The sequence below is a fragment of the Neopelma chrysocephalum genome, unplaced genomic scaffold, assembly GCF_003984885.1.
Source record: "Neopelma chrysocephalum unplaced genomic scaffold, ASM398488v2 Primary Assembly neopelma1_24, whole genome shotgun sequence".
NCBI lineage: Eukaryota > Metazoa > Chordata > Aves > Passeriformes > Pipridae > Neopelma > Neopelma chrysocephalum.
The window spans coordinates 18,684,674-18,707,028 of NW_020897693.1; the positions used below are offsets into that span (position 1 = coordinate 18,684,674).

Genomic DNA, 22,355 nt, shown 5'->3' on the forward strand with positions numbered 1-22,355 from the left:
GTTATCTTGTTTGAGATAAACAAGTAGCTGAAACCAGTAACTTATATGCTACTAAAATGCCATCTGGTGAAAAATAAGACTGGATTTCATTTCTGAACAAAGCAAGTGGATTCTATGATGACCTGCATTACTCTTTTTCCCCCGCCCACCATCAGTAGAAAAATCTTAAACTATACCTGATAATCAACGCTTCCATCAGGAAATCCATCTCATCCTGCTCAGAGCAGACTTCTGGCAGGGTCTGTTGAGAGGTAAAGACAGCGAGGGCCATCCCACCAAAGAATTGAGAATATTTAGGTGACCACCAAAGAAAAAAAAAAAAAGAAAATAATAAGCATGTAATATGAATCACTTCAGGAACCTACGAGGAGGGGCTCATCTTTTCACTGCCGGGTTTATTGAAGTGCATTTGACCTATTTGGTAGTTAAAGTCAGAATAGGAAACTAGTGACCTACCTCAAGATTTTTTTGTGTGAACTTAGCTCTATACACACTTCAGAAGTAAAAATAGCTTCAGGTACACATCAAGAAAGACATTAGGTGGGAAATTACAGACCTAGAAAGCTCTTTTAAATTACAGGTGCTAATTAATTCTCCCTTTTCTTTATGTCCACATCGCAGCACATGCTTGCATGTCAAATGGCACATACAGCCACTTGATTTAAATATTTGTGTCATGTGCCCTTTTAGCTTTCTCTCCTGCCAGCAGATTTGGACAGCATCTTCTGCTGACACAGATGAACTGAGTGCACAGGCAGCAGTAGAAGCAGCACATGCTACTGTGCCCACTGTTTTAACCTTAGGGGGTGGTTTGGCCACAGCTGCGTGCCCATGGCCACACTGCACACAGAGAGGTGGCACGCTCAGCGTGGTGTGTCTGGCATGGGAACAGCTCTTGTCATCAGTAGTGTGGGCTACAGGAGGCAGGGCTGCATTTTGCTGTCTGAAATAAGTGATTGCTTTACACAGAACAGTGCAGATCATCTGTTAAATTGGTGGAAGACCCGCAAACAATATATGGATAAAAAGTGGCCATTGCTGCCAAGACTTTCCAAACTGTTGACATCTTCTTCTGTTTGCCACTGTGCTCTGGCGCTTCCTCCAGTCTGGATGGTGAAACTGAGTTGGTCAGTTCCAACTGCTTGCTAGTGTCCTGGATTTTCATCCACATTCATACAGTGGCACAGGGAAGTTCATAACAAAATGCCATAATGCATGATCCTTTCACTTTTTTTTTTTTTCAAGAGGGTTTTGAAAGACAGGATGAATAACAGTAGAACTTCTTTTTATTAATGAAGGCTACATTTTTGAGCTGAACTCATAGAAGTAGATTTGGTTCTCTGAGTCACAGGTTTATAAAAAAACAAAAGCAGGTTATGAGCATCCTTAACTTCAGGGCTGAGTAACTGACAAATCCTGAGGAAACCTCAGTAATTTCACAGAAAAACAGCCTGTTATCTCTTGTCATTAGTAACGTGGAAATTAGCATAGTATCACAATATGTATTCACAACAGCATATTTAACACTATGCAATAACAAGGGACCACCAGAAAGTTTCACATAGAGTAGAAAAACACTACTCTCAGTGTAAAGGAAAGTAACTGAGAAAACCCACAAATTTTTAAATAGGATAACATCATGTGAAAAACTTAGGAGAAAGCACTCAAACCCACTGAAATGCAGAAGCAATAATATATAGGCATTACTGTAAAGGTTTACTGTTTGCTGTCACATAAATGATTCATACTAATATTTTCCAGTGCTCTCTTTTCTTTGTACAATATTTAGAAATCCCCTTCTAGTCCTCAATGTCCCAAAATGTCTATTTGTTACTATTTTTGTTCCCTTTAAGTTTCTTCTTTTCTTGGCTACTCACATCTATAAATCATTGTGGCAGAAAAGTCATTGTGGCAGATTCACTGCTGGGATGAACTGACAGTTCTGTGTTGATATATTGAGGTATATTTATTAACGCTAATAGATAATGAATTGTTTTATTTTAACTAATCATAATATGCGGTCTCCGGGTGACTAATTCACACAACTTCTAATCTGAGGGTACTGATTCTACATCTACTGAGCAACAGGAATGGAGCTCACAAAACAGATTGCCCTTTTTAGATTCTCTTTGTACTTAGATCACACCTTACAGCCATTAGGCATACAGCAAAAAGACTGATGGCTTTACTTTCTAGCTGGTTCTAGTGCCATACAACTTAAAAATTAAAGTTGATAATTCCTGGATGCAGCAAAGCATGGAAATCTGCATTACACATATACATATGTTGTTATGCGTGTGATGAATGGGAATCTCCAACTGGAATAGTAATAAGATAATATGGCTCTTATGGGTCATTACTGCTGTATAAGAAATTTGGGGGTACTGACCTTGATAGCAACTTGAAGAGGGTTGGGATCCCCTCCAATGCCTACCACGGTTCCCTCATAAACCTCACCAAATGCACCATGTCCTAGTGCCCTGCAAGAAAAGAAGAGAGAGAACAGATATTATATACCCTTGGATCCAGCGCTGGCCAAGCTCTTCTCTTCATCCAGTCCAAGACTAGGAATAGAATCTGCTGTAAGACATGAAATCAACAACAGAGTTTTATTTTCCTCTCAAAGATTCTGAAAATAACTTATCAGTATTTTCTGTCACTAAAACAGTGCAGTTGGATCCTTGATAGTTCTGAACAAATAAAGCAGCCTACTAGGCCCTACCACCAAGTATGGCAATAGCAAAATAAGAGGAAAATGGAGAATGACAGAAAAAGGTGGCTGCAGACTGATATCTTCAGGAGAGGGTGTAACACAGCACATAAGAGTAATCAATTTTTTCCTTCCAAGGTTTATAGCTTTGATCAATATCATCTGGATGGTATGGAGTTGAAGGGCAACCCAGCATGAATTTCCTTGTGACAGGAAATTTCCTTGTGGTAGGAAAATGTTGAAAAAGAAACACTGCTATAGATTTGGAAGGGAGTTACTGCCAGGAGGCAAGTGCAATCCAGGACATCATATAAAAACACAAAGGTAAAATACTGTATGCTGTGCGTGGGAACATGGAACAGGAGAGTCATGATTTTATACTTCTGCTTGAGAACTTCATGGAATCAAAATATCATGGAGAATAGTATCATATCTATTGTATTTTGGCTGACTTGGACTAAGTGTTTTGCAGTTAGTCAGACAGGTGGCCCTTGTTTTCTTACCGAAGCAGAGAGATATTCTTCCGTGGGATCTCCTTCAGCTCACTTAGAGTGGCAGCCTTCCCTGCGAAGCAGTAGTTGGGGTTGTAATCCGTCATGATGGCAGATGTACGGATTTTACTCAGTTTATATTCTGGGCTCTGCAGTCGTGCTCTGGCCCCATCCAGCTGCTGCTTCTTAAAGTGATAAACTGCAGGTGAGGAGACAAACAAAAATACACAAACAAGATCAATCCCTGGACAGAAAAGATAATGCTGGCCACACAGAACAGAAAGAAACAAACCCCATAATTATAAATGCTCAAGAAGCATCTTTAGCTTGTCAGTATCACTTTCTTCTTCATGCTTTGTAGTGATTTAATACTGGATATGGAAACAGTCATTCCTGCAGGCACTTGGGAGCAACTTAGGTTTCCTATGCTTCTTTGTACTTTGGCTGAGGAAAGAGTGCTCCATAAGATGTCTTGATGACATTGAGTCCCAAAAATCAAACCATCTCCCTGAACGAATTATATGTTTAATTGCAGATTGTGACTTCATCTTGTATAGCACTGCCTGCTAAAGAAACAGCTACTAAGAAGGCTTTCCAAGTTCTTTATTTTTTCTGTGGCAAACACCAGAGAAGAGCAGTCCTTACCCCTTGGGACTATGCTTGTGCCTAACTGCAGGAGGTGATGTTTTCTATCACTTCTTTTTCCCTGTCCCTCTGATCCACTTGGGAGATGACAACATTTTGGCTCCAAGCATCAAAAGCAGTGGCATATGGTTGAGTAGTTTCCTTTTGTCTAATTTAACTGGGAAAAGCAAGTCAAAGGATGATAGGAACGGAAGTGTTTCTTACTGATAGATAGGCTGCCACAAGTGAGGATCATTCCAAGCACCACAATCACAGACACCACAGCTAGGAGGAGGGGAAGAGACAGGTGTCCCTCTGGGATAGGACCCTGGGGCACTAGAAAAAATAAAAAAAAAGGTGCATTAATCAGAAAGCAACCAGAGCTGCTGTAATGCATCCCTCTGAAGGTTGCTTGCATTTCAGAAAACAATACAGAGGTCATGGCCAGACCAAAATTACAGCAAATCCCTCTACAATGCTGGAGGTTGAAAGAAAACCTAAATAGTTTTAAAACTATTGTGAAGATAGAAAACTAACTGACAAAACACATTTCTTATCCATTCTTCAGTTTTCTATAAATGAGTAACATCACTGTTCACAAGTTGAAACTCTCTACGGTCTTGATGCTTTGGAGATCCAAGAGACTGTGTCAGGAAATAACAGGGAGTACAAGGCATCAGCTGATAGGCACAGTGGGAAACTGCTGGGGAAGGAGGTAATTTGTGGCTTAAATAACTCAGCAGTAGGTGGTATGTTATCCTGGACAGGTATTTACACTTAAATAGCTGATACACTGAGCCCATTTAGGAAATTTACACTGTGTCTCTTTACAGATATTTTACATTCTACTTAATCCAAACCTAAATGTTGGAGATGGTAACAGAGATCCAGCTCAGCGTGTAAGGAAAGGTCATCAGGAATTTTCAGTCATACACTTGACTGACATTTCTCACAACACCATGTCCACTGGAGCCACTAGCTGTAACTTTGGGAACTGAACATCCAAAAAGCCAGAAGGAGAGGTGATATAAAGAATACAGTTGTTATCCAATGAAGTTAATATTTCACAACTTACCAGTGCAGGTGACATTGTCGTTGGCTAGCACAGCCCCCATCTCACACTGGCAGACTGGCAGGTTGGTGTCAGGGTCCCGCTTACAGTTGTCTGAGTGGCAGTGGCTGCAGTTAAGATAGATCTGAACCTCCACCTCACCGTGACTCTCCATGGCTGAACAAGGAATCAGGCACAACAGGTGAGCTTAGTTCAGTTTTTCCTCTCTTGTTCCAGTAAGGTAAAAAACCCCAACAAAACAAACCCCAGAAGGTATCTAAAACTTCTCTCCTTCTCTGCAGCAGATCTGATAGTCCAACACAGTGTGGACACATCAGAAGTCTGATGGGGGCCGGTAGGGAACAAGATACTGGGTTCCTTAAGGAAACAGAGAGGTTCCTTAAGCAAACAGAGGTGCCTTGAAGTTAATTGACCTGGAAAAGTCAGGGACTGAGGATGTACAGTTGAACCTGATGACTGGGTTTCTCCGGGTTTAGAGATTGAGGAGAAAAATGGTCCCAGAGCGCTATGGAAATATTTAAAGAAATGACCACAGCTAAAGATCTTACCTGCAGAATGAAATAAGCTTTAATGAAATTAACAAAAAGCAAAGACAGGAGAAGGAGCAGGAAAGAGGAAATAGAGAGGAAGAAGGGAAAAGGAGGAAAGAAATAAGAGGTATATTGTACCTGCCAAGGGATGCAAGAAGATCTCTCCAATGGGGTTCACAAAAGAGATGCCATCCTGCCCACCAGCTGTGATATCATCCTTATCAGAGGCATGCCCTCCTGGGGAGAGAAGAGTATGGCTAGCTGATCAGTACCGCATGCTGCAAAAAACGTGATGTCTTTGAAGTGTTGCATTCATTCCTGGCACTTATCACCTCAGGTCAGTGCAATCTTCCAGTAATATTAGTATATGTAATACCATTGATGGATAAACACTCACTTGACCCAGCCAGTACCAAGGTTAGTGAAGTGACTTTATCTAATACAGGTTTCTCAGTTCAGCAAGGTAAAAATTTATTTGTTTTGAACAGAAAAAAAGAAATGGAACATGGATAACTTGGGAATGGATGAAGGGGTGATTCACCACACCTTCCAAATACTAAATCACAAAGGAATACTTCTATAACCTTGATTTCCCCAGATATAGGGAGATACTGGAGAGTAGGGTGGGTTTCATACTGTTCAGCTTGAAGTATCTGTGAGTCACCTTCTGCAGCAGTGTCCCTCTGCACTGAGTGCTAGCCCTTAACTGCAGGTGCTCTGAAGGGTACAAAATTAGATATCATGACTGATTCCTCCAGTAGACCTACCTCTGTACCCTCCTCCTCCTCCTCCAGAAGTACAGGCTCCTCCTCCCCCACCAAAACCACCAGAGGTGGCCCACTGGAGCTTGTCTAGTGCTTGGGGACAAGCTTGACCTCCCTCTCCACCTTCCAGAAGGGACTTCCCAGCCTGAGGAAGAAGACTCTCATCTTGCCAGCCACCACCTCCACCTTCAGACAGTGAGAAAATAAAACAAGAATAGGTAAGGGAAGCACATGCAGAGGAACTCCGTAGAAAGACAGAGATTAGCCTGTATTCATTCCTTAAGTATCTACATTCAAGATAACATTTTCTTTAAGAGAATATACAGACAAGCTCCTTGCTGCCATGGGTAATAACCAAGTGGAAATCTAATTCACAACCTGCAGTAAGTGCTGTATAAGCCAACACCTTAGCACCCATTTCTAGTGACATTAAAGAAATAAGGAGCCCATCACTTCCCTTCAGGATAAGTGGTTAGGGCTTTCAGCCATGTGAGATGCTGAGTTTCCCAGGGAAATAAAAATAAACTGGATTTCTTCATCTCATTCTAGTGACCCCTCTGTGAGGCTATTGCAGCAGGAGATGGACAACCACTGAATTTATCTTAAGTATGGATTCTAGGCACAGCCAACACAAGATTATAAATAAGCTTCCATTTCTGGTATAATTCCCATAATATAATTCTTGTTGTTAGGGTATCCTGATTTCGGCCAGGACAGGGTTAATTTTTGCAATAGCCGGTAGAGGGACCCAAAGGGTCTGGGACCCAAAGGTTATTCTATACCACCTCATATCATTGCCAGCAGGGGGGGTGGGGAGGGGTGGGATGGGGTGGCGGGGGAATAAGTCGAGTAAGCGTGGTGGAGGGAGCATTGGGTAACGCCAGTTCTGAGCTGGAGGGAGTGGTCACATAAAACTGGTTCCAATCAATCACATGAGAATCATTTGCCTATCTTGTACACTTTGTTATTAATATTGTTGTTGTTACTGTTTCATTTCTTATCTCATTGCTATTTCTCATAATTTGTTCCTATCTCAAGCTGTGATTTTCACCTTCTGTGCCTCCAATTCTCTCCATCCCACTGCAGGGAGCAAGTGGCATGTGGTTTCAAGAGTCTCAGTGAGAGCACTAAATTGGGAAGTACCATTCCTAAGCCACAAGATAGGGTTTCAGGGGAGTAACAGGGAAAAAGTCTTCTCTTCAAAGGCCATTGTTACAGTGTGAAGTAATGGGTTTCATCTCTCAAACATCATTTTCGCTGGGTCAGTTCATAGAAGAGAGGAGTCCTCCTATGGAATAGCCTTTACTGGAGCACTCATCACCTTTCTTGTGAATTCTCTTTTATCTGGTGACACACCAGATAAAAAACATCCCTTACAGACTACTCAGTATATTTATAACAACTACTGCCACAGAAAAATTCCAGAAGATCCAAAGAGAAGCCCTTCACTTCATGCCTACAGGACAATGTGTGTATTCAGCCACTTAATTTAGATCTTGTGTGGTTTTAGCATCTCACCTGATGCCCCAGTCCTTCCACTGACTCCAGGTACTGCAGTGCTGTTCTCAAATTGCTCCAGGGGTACATCATCCGGGGAGCTGTCTTGAGCCTTCAGGTAGGCTTTTCCTCCTCCTCCTGCTGCGATGAGCAAAGGTTCGAAAATCCCATCCTTCTGCTGGAAAACCCCCCCCATCAAACATCAGAAAAACTTCACATCCCTTGGATAGGTGAACTCATACAAACTCATCAAAGAGCATGAAAGAATCCCAAAGAAGAGTGGACCAAGGCCAGGGCAATGCTACTGACTGTTTCAGAGAATCATTACGAAAATATTTTACATCATGTTCCTGTATACAAAAGTAGCTGTTTAACTGAACACCAAGATTTTAGGATTCATTTATTTTAGGACTGCTGCCTGTATTAAAGTGGGATCCTGGTGTTATGCCCAGATCTGAGCTGTTAAGAACTGAGAAACCAGTTCAACTAGCTTAGTGACAGTGACAAATATGATCAAGGATATGGAAAGAGGTAAATAATTAAAAAGACAAAAAACAGAGACAGAAGGTGAGGGGAGAGATAGAGACAGGAGAGGGAGACTCCTTTTTCATCACCTTTGTTTAAAGAACTGGTTATCGTATGACATGACTGAGAGTGAGAGCTAGTTGCTCTGCTGGACACTATTCAGACAGGATGCAAAGAAGAAATACTTACTCTAAAGATGTAGGTTGCTCCTCCTCCACCCCCACCTCCTCCAGCCCACTCCCTCAGATCCTTTTTTTTTCTGTAATCTTCTTCAATGAGAGATGACTCCCCTAAGCAGATCTTCTGGGTTTCAGGATTGCTCTGAAAGGAGATGAGAGATGTACTCAAATATCAGCGAAGTCCAACTCATGAGAGTTGTCTGTATATTTCAGAATAATATCATATCAGACATATATAAAGCAGTATGTAGATTATCTTAGTGGAAAGTGAATTCTTCAGCAAGGACCGACAGCTGAGGGGTAGATCTGTCTGTTACCTTGATTTTTAAACTCACATCATACATGCAAGTGAAAACACAGTAATAGTGATAACTTATTATTGATATCACATAATTCATATTTCACATATATTTAGAACTTCTTATAACCAAAAACATCAAAATGTTTTGCATTATGGATTAATTCTCAGAATGTTCTTACTGCTGTATTTTTTAGGTATTTCTCAAGGTTATAAACATATAAAGCACACAGAGGTGACCTGCACATAGTTAAGAATGATCTACTGACATATCTTGGAAGAATAACTTGAAGCCCCAGTTTGCTATTCCTGCATGGCACCAGTTTTAATTCCTGTGTGCTCTCATTCACGTGGAATCATAGAATGGTTGAATGGGTAAGGTTGGAAGGGACCACCAGAGGTCATCTAGTCCAACCTCCTTGCTCAAGCAGACTTCCTCAGAATATATAATTCAGGATTGTTTCCAGACCACTTTTGAATATCTTCAGAGAAGAAGACTCCACAACCTCTCTGGGAAACCTGTTACAGTTCTCAGTCACCCTCACAGAAAAGAAGCTCTTCATCACGTCCAGGTGGAACATCATATGTTCCAGTTTCTGCCAATTGAATCTCATCCCAAGATTGAGACTGAGATTGATTGAAAATTGACAGAGGGAGAGCTCTTTCTCAGTTCTGGTGGTGGTGGTTCATGGCCTTTCTTAGTTGGTGGAGCAATTCAAATAAGAGAATGAAAGATGATGAGGTTAGATGAAGAGGAAAGAAAAGCAACTGGGGTAAATCTGAGGAGAGAATCAAGGTTTGGAGCTGCAGAACTTCTTCAGAGAAAGGAAAACAAACATTAGTTACCCAATATACAGATTCGTTAGCATTTCCAAAGTCAAAGGCTTTGGAAGTGGGAAAAATAAACTGAAACTTTTTCCAGTAGTGGATATATTAGATAGATACAATTATTGTACTCTATAAAGTGAAGAAAAGGTGGTTTTAGAATCTGCTGCAGCATCTGGGTAAGGCATCATATGCTCTGGGCAAGGTAAACAGTAATTTTGAATGCCTACAAGAATAGTTTATGCATCTCAAAACACCTCAGTCTGTGGGAAAAGGAGAAAACAGTTTTGTTCCTTGGCAGGGGTTAACTGATCACATTTCTAGAAAAAGTCAATATCAAAGAATTCATGCTGAAAAGAGGCATTTTTTAAGCCTATGTCATAAAAGAATTTTCAATTCATTTGGTCTAGCATTAGAAGATACATATATAAGTATTCATGCCCACTTCTCCTAAGTGTTCTTTTGTCATTACAAATACCTAATCCAGGGGGCACTGTAGTTAGTGGAAACATTCTCACTGGTTTTGATAGGCTTTGAATTCAGACCTTAGTTTCTAAGCCTAGAGAGTATTTAACACAGTGCAGCCACAACACTGCTGGTTGCTTCCACAAAGAATAATAAATTGTCTGAAATCCTGGCACACAGAAAGAAACCTAGGCTGTGGAAAAACAATAGAGGGAGCACACCAGTTTCACCTACTAGCTTTCTGCTTAAAATAAGCACAAGAAAGCTGATGAGGAACGTATTTCAAAGACCACGAGCTTAGAGCAAAGTTCCTGTGGGCTTCATGTTTGTTTGTGGCTTTGAGGATTGTTTTTCTTTTCAGAGTTCTTTATATTTTTGAAATTCCTTCTAACTTGCTTTATCGGTTCTCTCCAGTCTCTCAACTGGATTTCATTGATGGATTCTGGGATTTCTATCTTTTATCACCAAACCCCAAGCCACCCACTGAATCAAATCTGCAGGGTCTCTGCCCACACATGCTTGGTGGCCCTCACCCCAGGGCAGGCATCCTCTCCCTGCTGCCCCACTAAGATGTACAGCAGTTCATCTTTCTCCAGGTGGAAGGTGGCTGAGATGAAGACCCCGTGGGACCTCTTATTGTGGTTTTTGGCTCCCTTGCCTCCAGCTGCTCCATAGGCAGAAATCCTGCAAGAAAAAGTAAGTAGTTCAAGAAACAACTCTCACTCTTCTCATCCCCAAAGTAACTCCACCTGCAAGGTCTCCCCAGCCTTCATTTCCAAACAGGCATTGCTCCAGAGCAGGCTCCCCTCCTGTAGCAGCTCATGGCTATTCTTTGTCTGAGATCCAGGTAGACCCAGACTAACCCTACACTCGAGTACTGGAAGCAGAGACTTCAGGAGCAAATAGCATGAGCTGGTTACAGCCCAATCTAAAAGTTGAAGTCTCCTGCACTAAAATGATGGCAGCACTTCTATTTGGCTGCATGCCCATTCTCACTCCTGTTCTGACCTCTTCTAAGTCATCACTCCACCCTTCCATGCTTCATAGTAGCTCAGAATACAGATCCTTATAGCTACCACTCCTATTTCTTTGTTTCCACTCAGTACAGATGGTTCCACACTTATGGTTGCTGAAACTTCATGCACAAAAAGTGGTTAAATGTGGCTGCCTCTCCAGAACACGCTGATATTTACCTGTATCGGTTTGTGGCTGGCACTCTCCAGACTTGCACTCCCCGGAGCCTGCCCTCCTTCTCCACAGTCACCGTCACACTGCTGTTCTTATAGGTACTGTCGCATTGAGCTTGAGTTGGCCCACGTGGACCACTGGCACCACATGTTGAGAACCACCAGAGAACAACAGTTGTGTCTCCTGTGACCAAAACAGCAAGGGTTGGGGCAGATGTGAGCTTCCCTGTATTTCTCAGATAACACAATCATAGAATTGCTTAGGTTGGGAAAGACTTCTAAGATCATTGAGTCCAACTGTTAACCCAACACTGCCAAGTCTACCACTAAACCATGTCCCCAAGTGCCACATCTACACTACTTTTAAATACCTCCAGTAATGGAGGCCACCTGGGCACACTGCTGGCTCAAGCTCAGCCAGCTGTCAACCAACGTCTCCGGGGCCTTTTCCACTGGGTAGCTTTCCAGCCATATGTGCAATAACTCATAGAACTATATAACCAAAGGACAAGTGCAATTGAAACAAACAACTGTTTCTTGTTGATATCTTTCTTTAATGATCCTTTGACAACAAAATTCACATTATTATTACTATTATTCACATGGAACATTAACCATTTCTGTATAAAAAATAGATGATCAAAGGAAAGACCATGTTGCAGCAATATTTGCTATCTACAGGGTTTAAAAACTCAATAAATCTATTTGACCACATTCTTATAATTGTTATTATTATTATTATCATACAAAAAGTGCTTAAACTTGCATTTTCAGTGTGAAAGCTTGCAAGTTAGTACGTACTAAAGTTGCATTTCTCTATTCAACTTAATGCAGCTCCCTCATAATACAATGCACTAAAATTTCACTCTTAACTATAAGATCACAGAGTACTTATCCTCACTTTGTTCTAGTCATAGGACAACTACTGCTCTGTGTAAAGTCACTGTTTGCTTTTTCTCTATCTCACCTTATTTCCTGCACAGTATTTAATAAATCATGGACTGGAGATAAACCCCATCAATTTTTTTATTTTTTGGGAGAGGCAGGGGGGAGGTGAGAAGGGGAGAGGGACAGGACTTCTGTGAAGGGGTTTATCCAAGTATCTCGCAGACATGATCAAATTTCTCTTCTCAGTGCCAGTATGAAACAAGGAGATATTAGACTTTCCATATGAGAACTAAAGCATGTACACAGAAACAAGGGTTGAAAACATCTGCCATTATGACTAGTGACCATCTATGCAACATGGTGAAAGTTTTAAGTGACTCGTCTCAGGCTTGCACAAGAAGCCCATGGCAGCAGCAACAGCCTCTTATTATTTTCAGTAGGGGCCCTTCTCCTCCAGGCAATTTTTCTCATTAGGCATTGTTCTTTTGTTTCTACAATAGTGCAGCAGATAACTATCTCCTCCATTTCACAACCCTTGTCCAAGACCCAAACATGTCCATCTTGTCCAGTAAATGAGGCCTAAGAATAAAACTTTTCAATAACGTATCTAAAAATTGTGTGATGCAGCACGTGCACCAAAGCCAGAGTCAAAAGTAGAGCTGTCAAAGAGCTGAATGATTAAAATAGAGGTAAAAATCACAGATCTTTAAAAGAAAAATTCAAATCTTGTTTAAAGGAAAAGACAAACAAAACTATTACCAACAGATGTCGTCCTGTGAACATGTAGATGGATCAGTGTGATACAAATGTTAGCTACATTACAAAAATCTCTGTCCCTTGAGCTGAAGAGAACTGACAGCAGTACAGATTGTCACATTCCAAGAGGACACAGCCTTCAGGAGCTGGTACAGTCACACGCTCATACTTGCCAGCTGCAAAACATCCTCAAGGACAACCTCTCTCCCTCAGCCCTTCCTTTGGACCACTCTTCTCACCCAGACAGTTGTTACCTGTCCTCCAGAGTGGTAATCTTTACTACTATCAGTAAACTAGTCCCCAGTGTCCCCTGTTCTCCTAGTTTTTCATCCAATTTTTCTATTGAGTCAGTTTCCTGATCCTTACTTATTTGCCCTCCCTGGATTTTCATCTTTACACCGCTATTCTGTACTGATTTTGTTCAGCTTCACTGCTCTCCAAATCCAAGCCAATCTCTATTCCCAGCTTTCTGTACTAGTCTACACCTTTTATTCCTGAGCTGCCTTTCACGGACTCTGAATTTGAGTCATGCAGCTTCTGCTTTTACTTAAAGAGATTCTGCTTTTCTTTAAAGAAAACCTGCTATTTAAGGACTGGTGAGTTGGGCTCCAGCATACTGCTTCCCCGTAGTGAAACAGAGATTACCTGACATGGTCTCCACATCTTTGGCATGGATATAGTCGCCCTATTGCTACAGGGCAGGCAGATCACACACAGGAGATAGGAAGGGAACCATCTTTTATAACCAAGAGACAGGTTTTCACTACTGAATCATGTACCTGAGAGGGAGGGCTCTTCCAGAGGTTTCAGAAGACGCTCATCCATACTAATCTCATGTGGGTACTGGCGTTTCCCACCAAAATTATTTGGTTGTCTTCCTGTAATAGTTTGTAGAATAGAGGAGAGAGATGGGAGGATGGTAGAAAAGAGGGATGGAAAATTTCAAGATCATATGAATGAATTAAGTACAACCATTTGGTTAAATTAAGTAAATATTACCTCAGGCAGAAAAGGTATCTTAGACAATCATAATTTTGTATTAGTCTTTTAAGCCCATGTCTTGAGTTAGCTACTTGTATATGTGCTGAACTCAGTGGGTCTTCACAGGAACACAGGCCCTCCATGCTACCCCATGCAGGATAAACTCCTCGGCCAGCAAATTACACTAGTTGGGATTACAACAGGCTTTAGGGAAAAATGTAGTGTCAGAGAACAGATACCAGGTATTGATGCTCTGACAGGTGACAATTCTGGACAGTGAAATCAGTGGAGGTGTAAAGGAGAGTAATAGCAAAAATCGTTATCTTTGGTTCTGAGTAGTGTGATAGCAAGTAAACCAGCCTAACAGATCACTCCCCTCTCAGCAACCAACTCTGAGCACCTGAGACCTTGCTTAGAGAATAAAATACTAAATAAAATTACATGTCACACTAACACAGACAATTAAGAAATAGCAGCATACCCTTGACACAAGACATAGATGTTTGGACAAACCTTTTTGAAAACCACAGGGCAAAACACCACATTTCTGACCAGTGAAATAGGCCTTTAAAAATCAGCCCTTTCTCAGAGAGAAGGGATTTCAAATCAATTGCTGATCCAAAACATTTGAATGCATTGAGAACACCACACAACCAATGCTGCCTTACAACAGGAAAAAGTAATAGCTGAACCCTTGCCTTATAATCTGTAAGCATCCCGTTTCAATAGTTAAATTACCCATTTTAATGCAGATTTTTTGATTGGAAAATCTCAATAAGAAGAAGGACAGACTTCCTTCCATTTTATGAACTCTCAGTTAATTTAATACTGAACATTTTTCATCAGTTGAAAAACATTACAAATATTTCAATTTGTTCCAGTTGTGAGAATTAACAGCTGTTTGATGCTCTATCCAAAAGAGATTCACTCAGTTCCAGATGGACAATTATATCTGCCACAAAGCCACTGCTCTAAATAGCAATAATTAACACCTTTGTTAGCTGTGTCAGAAAGGCCAAATAACTAATTGAAGCGTGGCGACCTTACTGAGCTTTTACTCCTGAGAATATTCCCCCCAGGTCTGACTGAAAGCACATTGATGAATGGAAGTAAAAGAAAGCTTTGTACTGACACGCTCTGTTCATACTGAGATAGAGAACTTCAGTGGATGAAATTGTCAAGCCAGTAAAAAATAAAATTAGCCAAAACCAAATTAAATTAATCGAATATAAGAAGGAAAACAGAATGAAAAATACAATGAAGGACCAGGAAAGATGCTCCTAAGGCCTGCACTGAATTATGAATCCCAAAGGTCACAACAGTTTCAGATATTTTGTGATGTACAAGAAGCCTGGTTATGTTTGCCAGAGCAAAGGAATGTGAATGACTCTCTAAAACAGAGAGTTGATCTGTGTGTCTGCAGCGATTTTTTTTCAGCATCGCAACTGAGTATCCTAAGGCACAGCCTCATTTCCAAACAAACAATCTTTCCTCCTCCTCCAAACGGTCTCAATCCCTCACTCTCCAGAACAAAGTTTCTGTCTCCTCTGTGCTCAGCAGCACACAAACTGCAAGACAGGCTGAGCATTGCCCTGTCCACATGAGCTGCTAACTCTCAGAAGGCTGATATTTTATGCACTGTCTGACATGAACTTTTGAGGTGACTTTTTCTACAAGCATGGTGTAGTCCTGGGATCCAGGGGCTGCTGCTCCTGTCTATTTTAGCTTCCACTTCCTCTTCTAGCAGTCAACATGTTGACTGTAAGTGAATGGAACAAGAAGTAATTCCTATTAGGTGTATCTATATCAGAAAAATATGAAGAACATGGAACTCCTTTCTCCAGGTTTTAGCTAATGTTGTTGATTTCCCCATTGAAAAGGGACAGAGAAAAGTGCAAAGGAGAAAGACAAGGCATCTCCTGCAGCCAAAGAGATAAAGTACTTCACTCCTACTTCTCTGTCTGTGGGACTGTAATGGAACAGAGGTCTTGTGACTGAGATTAATATGAGTAAGATGCCTCACAGGGTCCTCAAGGTGTGAATGGTCTCCTCAGAGATCCCACCTTACTAATGCAGGCTGTAGTATTCCTGGAAACCTCTCCAACTTGTTCTGGAGTGGGACAGAGAATGGGGAAGCTGCACCAGCTTCTTCCTTCCCAATCCCTTTGGCTGATCTATTGCATTTCTAGTCAACACCTTCTCAGATCTGTGAAAGGAGGCAGTAATGAGTCTTGAACCACTCCCCACAATTCACCTCAAGCAAAGAGACTTGCAGGTCAACAGAATCAGACTTTGCTGGATCAGGGACTCTAAAATCAAGAACTAGACATAGGCTATACTCTCTTTGGACAGTCTTGTCATTTATAAACCAGCCTTCTGAGAAATTGTAAATGACACACAGAATGAAACGTAATTTCTAGGACAGGGTAGTAGAGTCTGATAGACTACAGACCTGTGATCTCAACTGGAACAATATAATGTTCAGAGAACAAAAAGATAATAGCAAAGGCAGTGAAGAGGGCAACTATCAGCACTCTTTTTGCTGTGTCAGTCCGTGTTTTCATAGTTAGACACTAAAAATTCAGACCTCTTCCTGTGAAAACACTAGTTAACTAAAACAATGAAATGTCTTTATGCCTGTCCATCTAAAGTTCTCACAATGAACCAGATACATGCCATGTGGTCTGTGACACTGTCTTACCTAGGGTGATTGCATAAACCAAAAGGTGGTTTCATCTCACCTTTTACACAGAGAAAACATCTGTCAATGCCCAGAAGCTGCCATCTGAAGAATGGTCTGGGTTTTTTTTACCCTTATTGATGTCCCTTGAGCTGTCCTCACTACCCAGTTTTCTCCTCTTAAATCTTACTGAATCTTTCCTCTCAATTTTGAGGTATATGGAAAACCTCACCTTCTTTCCCATCTTGCAAACATAAACACTGCTTTTAGTCTGCACTGGATTTTGTAGAGAATTGAACTACAAGACTGAAATAGATGGAGAAAATAATATTTACATCCTAGCAATAAGCAACTCCTTCCTTCCTGCCATACATCCTTCCTGCTGCCCTCATGAAAAGAACTCACTGCTTGGATTTTAATTGGCTCTGTCTCTGACATCTGAAACCTGTCTTTGCCAGGGAGAAATAATTTCATTACTGAAAACACAGCAGAGCTACTGGGCTTCTCTGCAACCTAACTGAATTAAAGTCATGAGAAGACAAATGCAAGGGATTGCTTTCAGAGGCGAGAAAACATCAATTTGCACAGAGGATTCAAGGAACAGTGGCAAGTGCAAGGTTTCCGAGAAACATGTTTCCTTTGTGGTGTGTTTCTTCTGCATGATTCACACATCTCTGGGTCGTACCTTCAGATGGGGTAAGTACCAGCTGCTCCTTGATATCTGTACGATTTATACCAATTGAAAATAAGAAGTAACTTGGGCAGTCTAACGGACAAGCTCTGATAACATCTCTGCAGGGGCATTTACACCCCACCTATTTGCGAAAGGATGCATACCTACACCAGACCCAGCAAAATGTCTGTGGGTTAACTGGAGGCTGTATCTGCTCTCCGGAAGACAGTAAACTCCAGCAGCTGGGTGCACATCAGCTGGCACAAGCGCATCTGGAATCACTCCTTTCAGTTTCCTCAAGATTTCAAAACAAAGTGTGAGCATGGAGGTTCCAAAGTGTTTGGGAGCCAGGGCTGTTAAGGAGCTGGAGTGAACAAATGACATTACCATTAAGGAACAGCTTTACCTCTTAATGTCAAATGAAAATATGCATGCTTAGCATTTTATAGAAAAGTGGTTTCTGCCCACAGAACAAAGGGATCGAGAACAAGAGATTGAATCAGAAAAGGATGGGAAGGAAAAGGGGCTTTTGTTGATGAGCTTTTGACACAGACCTGTTTTAATATAAGCCTTCCCATTTGTTATGTTAGGCTACAGCTAGTCACTGCAGGGACGTGTTATTACCCTAAATGCTGACACACTGGGTGTGGTGACACATGAAGTATGGCACAGGACCACCAATCTACATTTTGTCTGCAATAGAAATCACAATTCAAGTGTTACATATCCTCCAGTTCCTTTACAACAGGGCATATGTCTTTTCTCATGGGACAAAAAGGCCATTTCTATCATTGGCATGTGGTTTAAGTATCTAACTTCTTTCCCCTTGTCCAGTAAGAAGATCCAGCTCTTGCTAATATGTTTCAGAGGGTAGCAATGGCTCCATTTTTCTGTGGAATATATAGTCGTCAGTCATGTTCTCAGTAATGAAGCAAAGCAAAGCTCTTATATATCTGGCAGCGACAGTTAATGCACCTCCTCACAGAGTAAAACAAACTTGTTGCAGTAATCTAAATTTTATTGTCAGAGAGTCACTTTATTCCTTCATTTTCTTCCTTTCCTCCACTAAAATATGGTGACTTTCCCCTTTGATTTCAACAAATTCCCTTCAGCTACCAGTTGCCGGGGTGCATAGGTCAGCAGGGACTGTGAAAGAACAGTGTGATGTAATCCTTCCACTTAGGGGCTAAGGAATAAGTCTAGTGTTTCTTGCCAAGACACGGACAGGTCTCAACTGTACGATACAGGATATCCCAGCTTAGAGAAAAAAAGAGCACTAGGAGAGTCCGATAGACCATAAAATTGCCTCTACTTGCAATCTTCAGTAGGTCTGAGATAAAATGGCATTGTGCTGAATAAACTAACACAAATGATCCATGTGCACTCTGTGGGGAGAACAGAACGTGTCCTGGATCTGTGGGATGCTGATTACACTACCCAAATTCTTTAAGAGGTTCTGCAACATTTATGGCTCACCGTCAGTGAAGCAGTCCAGTCCAAATGTAATATTGTCAATAGCAATGTCAGCTTGGGAATTCCAGCCCCAGGTTGCCAGGAGTTGCAGTTCAAACCTTTGCAATAAGACATAAGTTTTAGGGAAGACCAAGAAATGCGCAGGAGAGGAAAAAAAACGAACCAAACCAAACCAAACTAAACCCAACCCAACCCAACCCTAAAATTACAATGTTTCCTTGTCATGGAAACATGATCATCACTATTTACAATGTTTCCTCCAGACAGGCCCTGCTGAGCACCCGAAAGGGCTTGCTGTGCGTCTTAACGCTCATCAACCATTAGTAAGGACCAACCAACATTCATATAATTCCACAATTAATGAGGAACAAGAATGGCAGCCCTACTTCCCCTGCTGTCTGCACACACATGTAGAAATACAAGCTACTGTCCCCCACAAGTAGTTATATACAGACAACCATCTGTATTAAATTGCCAGAAACAGGGAATTAGATGTGTGAAAGGGAAGGGGGGAAGAAAATCTCCTTTCCAGCCCAAAGAGACAGATTAAAAACTAAACAGAATATGCAAAGGTCTTGGGCCTGATCCTCAGGCAGTGTAACTCAACAAGGTGACATGACTTTATTTCAGAAGGTCTGGACATCTTAAATTTCAGCCATAACTCCCTGAAGTGTTAGCTCTCTGGGCTGTCTCATCTTTTTCCACTGTGACCAGGTGTTAGTTACGTACCTAGGAGCTCTGTTATGTCCCATGTGTATTGCTGCATTCTGAATTCACAAGGAAGAAAGAAAATGGGCTAAAGGACCTCCTTCTAATGGATAGGACTGAATAGTTTTTCATTACATTTCAGAAATAAACAGATGTCTGATGTCCAGTCCATTTAGAGTTTATTAAAAGCATATGGAGAGGACCTCTACTGCTGTCACTGGTGAAGTCAATGGTGATTTATGAGAGATCGAGCACTGACCTGCCTAACACATTAATCATTCAGCCTAGGAACACACTTGTCCTAAATTAGTGGCATTAAAATATGTGTGTGTATTCCACCCACCAACCAAATGTTGGTTGATATGTTGCATAGCTGCATCAAAACCTTTAGGGATAAGCTGCTCTTACCCCAACTCAAGAATGACCCCTTGTGCTTAAATGAAAGCATCCACACCTACAGGATCTTAGCACTCTGGGAGTAAATGTTGGTGCAGTGAATGCAATCAAGGGTCTCTTGAATGACCACTCTCTTAGCTGTGGGGTTAGAGAGGGAATTTTTTGTTAGATCCCCTTCCTGCAGAAACACTTCTCATTAGCAGGTTTAGAGACAGTTTTGCATTTTCAAACCTCGTATGTAAGTCAACTGAAACAGTAATTTCCCCTGTCATTTGATGGAAGAGAGTCACAGCACCTTGAGCCCAAACTAGGGCACTTCTAGGACCCACAGGCATAGACACAGCACCACAGCCTACTTCTTACTTTAGGCCCTCATATGACATTATACCCTTGGTCAGATCAATCTGTTGCATCTGGTCCATGGAGGCAGAGCAAAAGAGTGTCCATGGCATTGCACTACAAGGTAAATTTCTGCTCCAGTTGAATACAAGTGGGAACTTGGGGAATGATCCCCCTCCCCCAGTGCATGAAAATAGACATCTCGTAAGCTCTGGGCTCTGTATGCCTCCCCTTCCTCATAACTTCAGAAAAAGGGGAGGAATTTGCCTTTTGAACTCTGTGCTGTGTTAGCCAGAGGGGTTTCCTGCTCATTGAGCTCATTTTGCTGACTCCACCAGATTACATTCTCCAGCTCTCTGGTGTCTGGTCTTTTGCCTGTTTGATTTTCTTCTGACAGCAGCCTTTTTCCGTGTGTGTGGTACAAACCAAATAAGTGAATTTGCCAGCTGATCACCAGAAGCAGTTTTCCAAGCAGTTTGATGCCCAACTGGGAGGCTGATTGGCAAACTTTGTAGTCTTCCTTCTCTGCTAAGAAATAAATTAATTGGAGGAAGCTCTTGCTAAAAACTGCCTGCATATCACTTCCATGGCTTCCTCATTCTTTCTGCTAAGGCTTCTCTACATCTGATCCAGTAACTTCAGGACCTGCTCCAGCAACTATTTGTGCTACAATTCTTGTCTACTCCTTCTCCCTGTGTGATCTGCCGCCTTCCTACCCATTTTATTACTGGCTATCATCCCTTTAAGGAACCAGGGAAAAATATAGCCCTCTAGCAAGAGAAGGACAGGAGTCTCTTGAAGATTCGGGATACAGAAAAACAATGTGACAGCACTAAAAATTTCCCTGAGTACAGCATTGCTAGAGTTTGCATTACCACAGAAAGCTGACAGCACCCATAAATGTGCAGAAAAGTAATTCATGGAGGTTTATACCAAACTGTACTAAGATTGTACAACAATGTTCATTATACACCTCTGTTTACAATTGTTTGCAACTTCACTAACCTTAAAGCAATTTAGGTTGAACTTTCCTATTTTGGGTGATTTGGTATGACTTTTCTAGAAGTTAAAACGCTTTGCTAGTGCTGAGGATGAAATAATGCAGGGGTTCGTTGTTTTGACCATGCTCAAAAATGCTGGTAACTTTTTGAGTGCTCTGTGCTACCAGGTATTGGAAGTGGGATGTGAAATTTTTGAGGAGGAGAGTCACATGGCAGAGATGAACTTTTTTCCCCAGGTGAATGAGAATCTGTTAAAATTTTAAGAAAATGTCTTTTAAATTTTTAAATCCCTGACACTTCCATGCCTGGTATCAGAACTAAATATTGATACAGAAATTGGAAGCTTCGGAAAACAAGTGTAAGGGACCATATATGAGAGGAGGCTGATGGTCTTAAATAGCCCTGAGAACCCCATGGTCTCTGCTGTGGATAGGTCCACATGAAAGTGCCTGAGGAAAAGACCTGTTCTGGACAAATTCACGGGTCATACTTTACATATACATAACTAAACAGATGTTAATCCACAGGGCTCCAGACTGTGTCAGAGAAGAATATTAAATACAGTGCTAGCAGGTAGACCAATCCTACTCTAAAAGAATAAGACATGGCAAAAGTGCATATGATGAACACATGATAATAGTGAGAGCAAAGGTAATCATGCAATTAATTAAACCAGAAAGAGGGTAAAAAAATGTTCTCCCTCTCTCTCTCTATCACTTCCAGACCCAAATACCTTAGCCTTTTACACAAAGATGCAAAGAATATTTGAAGTTAAAAGGAATTTCCTCACACCTTCTATTCCATGAAGTTTTGAGACATTATTTATTACCAATATTGGGTAGATATATTTCCATTTATAATATTCAGTATGTGTATAGACTTGGACTTTTTTTTATCTTAAGTTTCACGTGAAAGAGGCCTTCCTGAGGAAGATGAAAAAGAACAGATTGGAGAAATTGGAAACACGTTCCTGTTGTGCAAAATAACCAGCTGCCAACACTAGCTACATAGTTTGAGATGGAGTGACACTGGGTGAGGGAGGAGAAATACCTGAATAAAATTAGATCGCATGGAAATTCTTTGAATCTTCAATATTTGACTTCATTTTAGAACCAATGTTGCACTGTATTTTCCCATCTAAATCCTTGAAAACTTCAGTGCAAGGCTAATTTGGGCAACAGTCTTTTCCTAAGATTATTGCATCAGTGATGTGTCAACAAATGATCTCCATCTGCCTAGGCTGCACTGATACAGATCGTATACTAGACAGTTGTATTGGTTAAACTGCGGTTT

The 22,355-nt window shown here is 41.3% G+C and overlaps 1 protein-coding gene across 1 annotated transcript in view; it reads right to left on the reverse strand.

Moving 5' to 3' along the window:
* Positions 1-22,355, reverse strand: part of LTK (leukocyte receptor tyrosine kinase) — a 94,651-nt gene that overhangs the window by 11,871 nt on the left and 60,425 nt on the right. The window contains exons 10-22 of the mRNA XM_027706577.1: positions 18,622-18,716; positions 13,591-13,689; positions 11,174-11,351; positions 10,514-10,664; positions 8,403-8,534; positions 7,710-7,866; positions 6,195-6,377; positions 5,566-5,664; positions 4,901-5,053; positions 4,051-4,161; positions 3,214-3,400; positions 2,390-2,480; positions 177-241 (exon numbers count right to left, since the gene is read on the reverse strand). Of these exons, the coding sequence (XP_027562378.1) occupies positions 177-241; positions 2,390-2,480; positions 3,214-3,400; positions 4,051-4,161; positions 4,901-5,053; positions 5,566-5,664; positions 6,195-6,377; positions 7,710-7,866; positions 8,403-8,534; positions 10,514-10,664; positions 11,174-11,351; positions 13,591-13,689; positions 18,622-18,716 (1,701 nt within the window). The remainder of the gene's footprint in view (positions 1-176; positions 242-2,389; positions 2,481-3,213; positions 3,401-4,050; positions 4,162-4,900; positions 5,054-5,565; positions 5,665-6,194; positions 6,378-7,709; positions 7,867-8,402; positions 8,535-10,513; positions 10,665-11,173; positions 11,352-13,590; positions 13,690-18,621; positions 18,717-22,355) is intronic.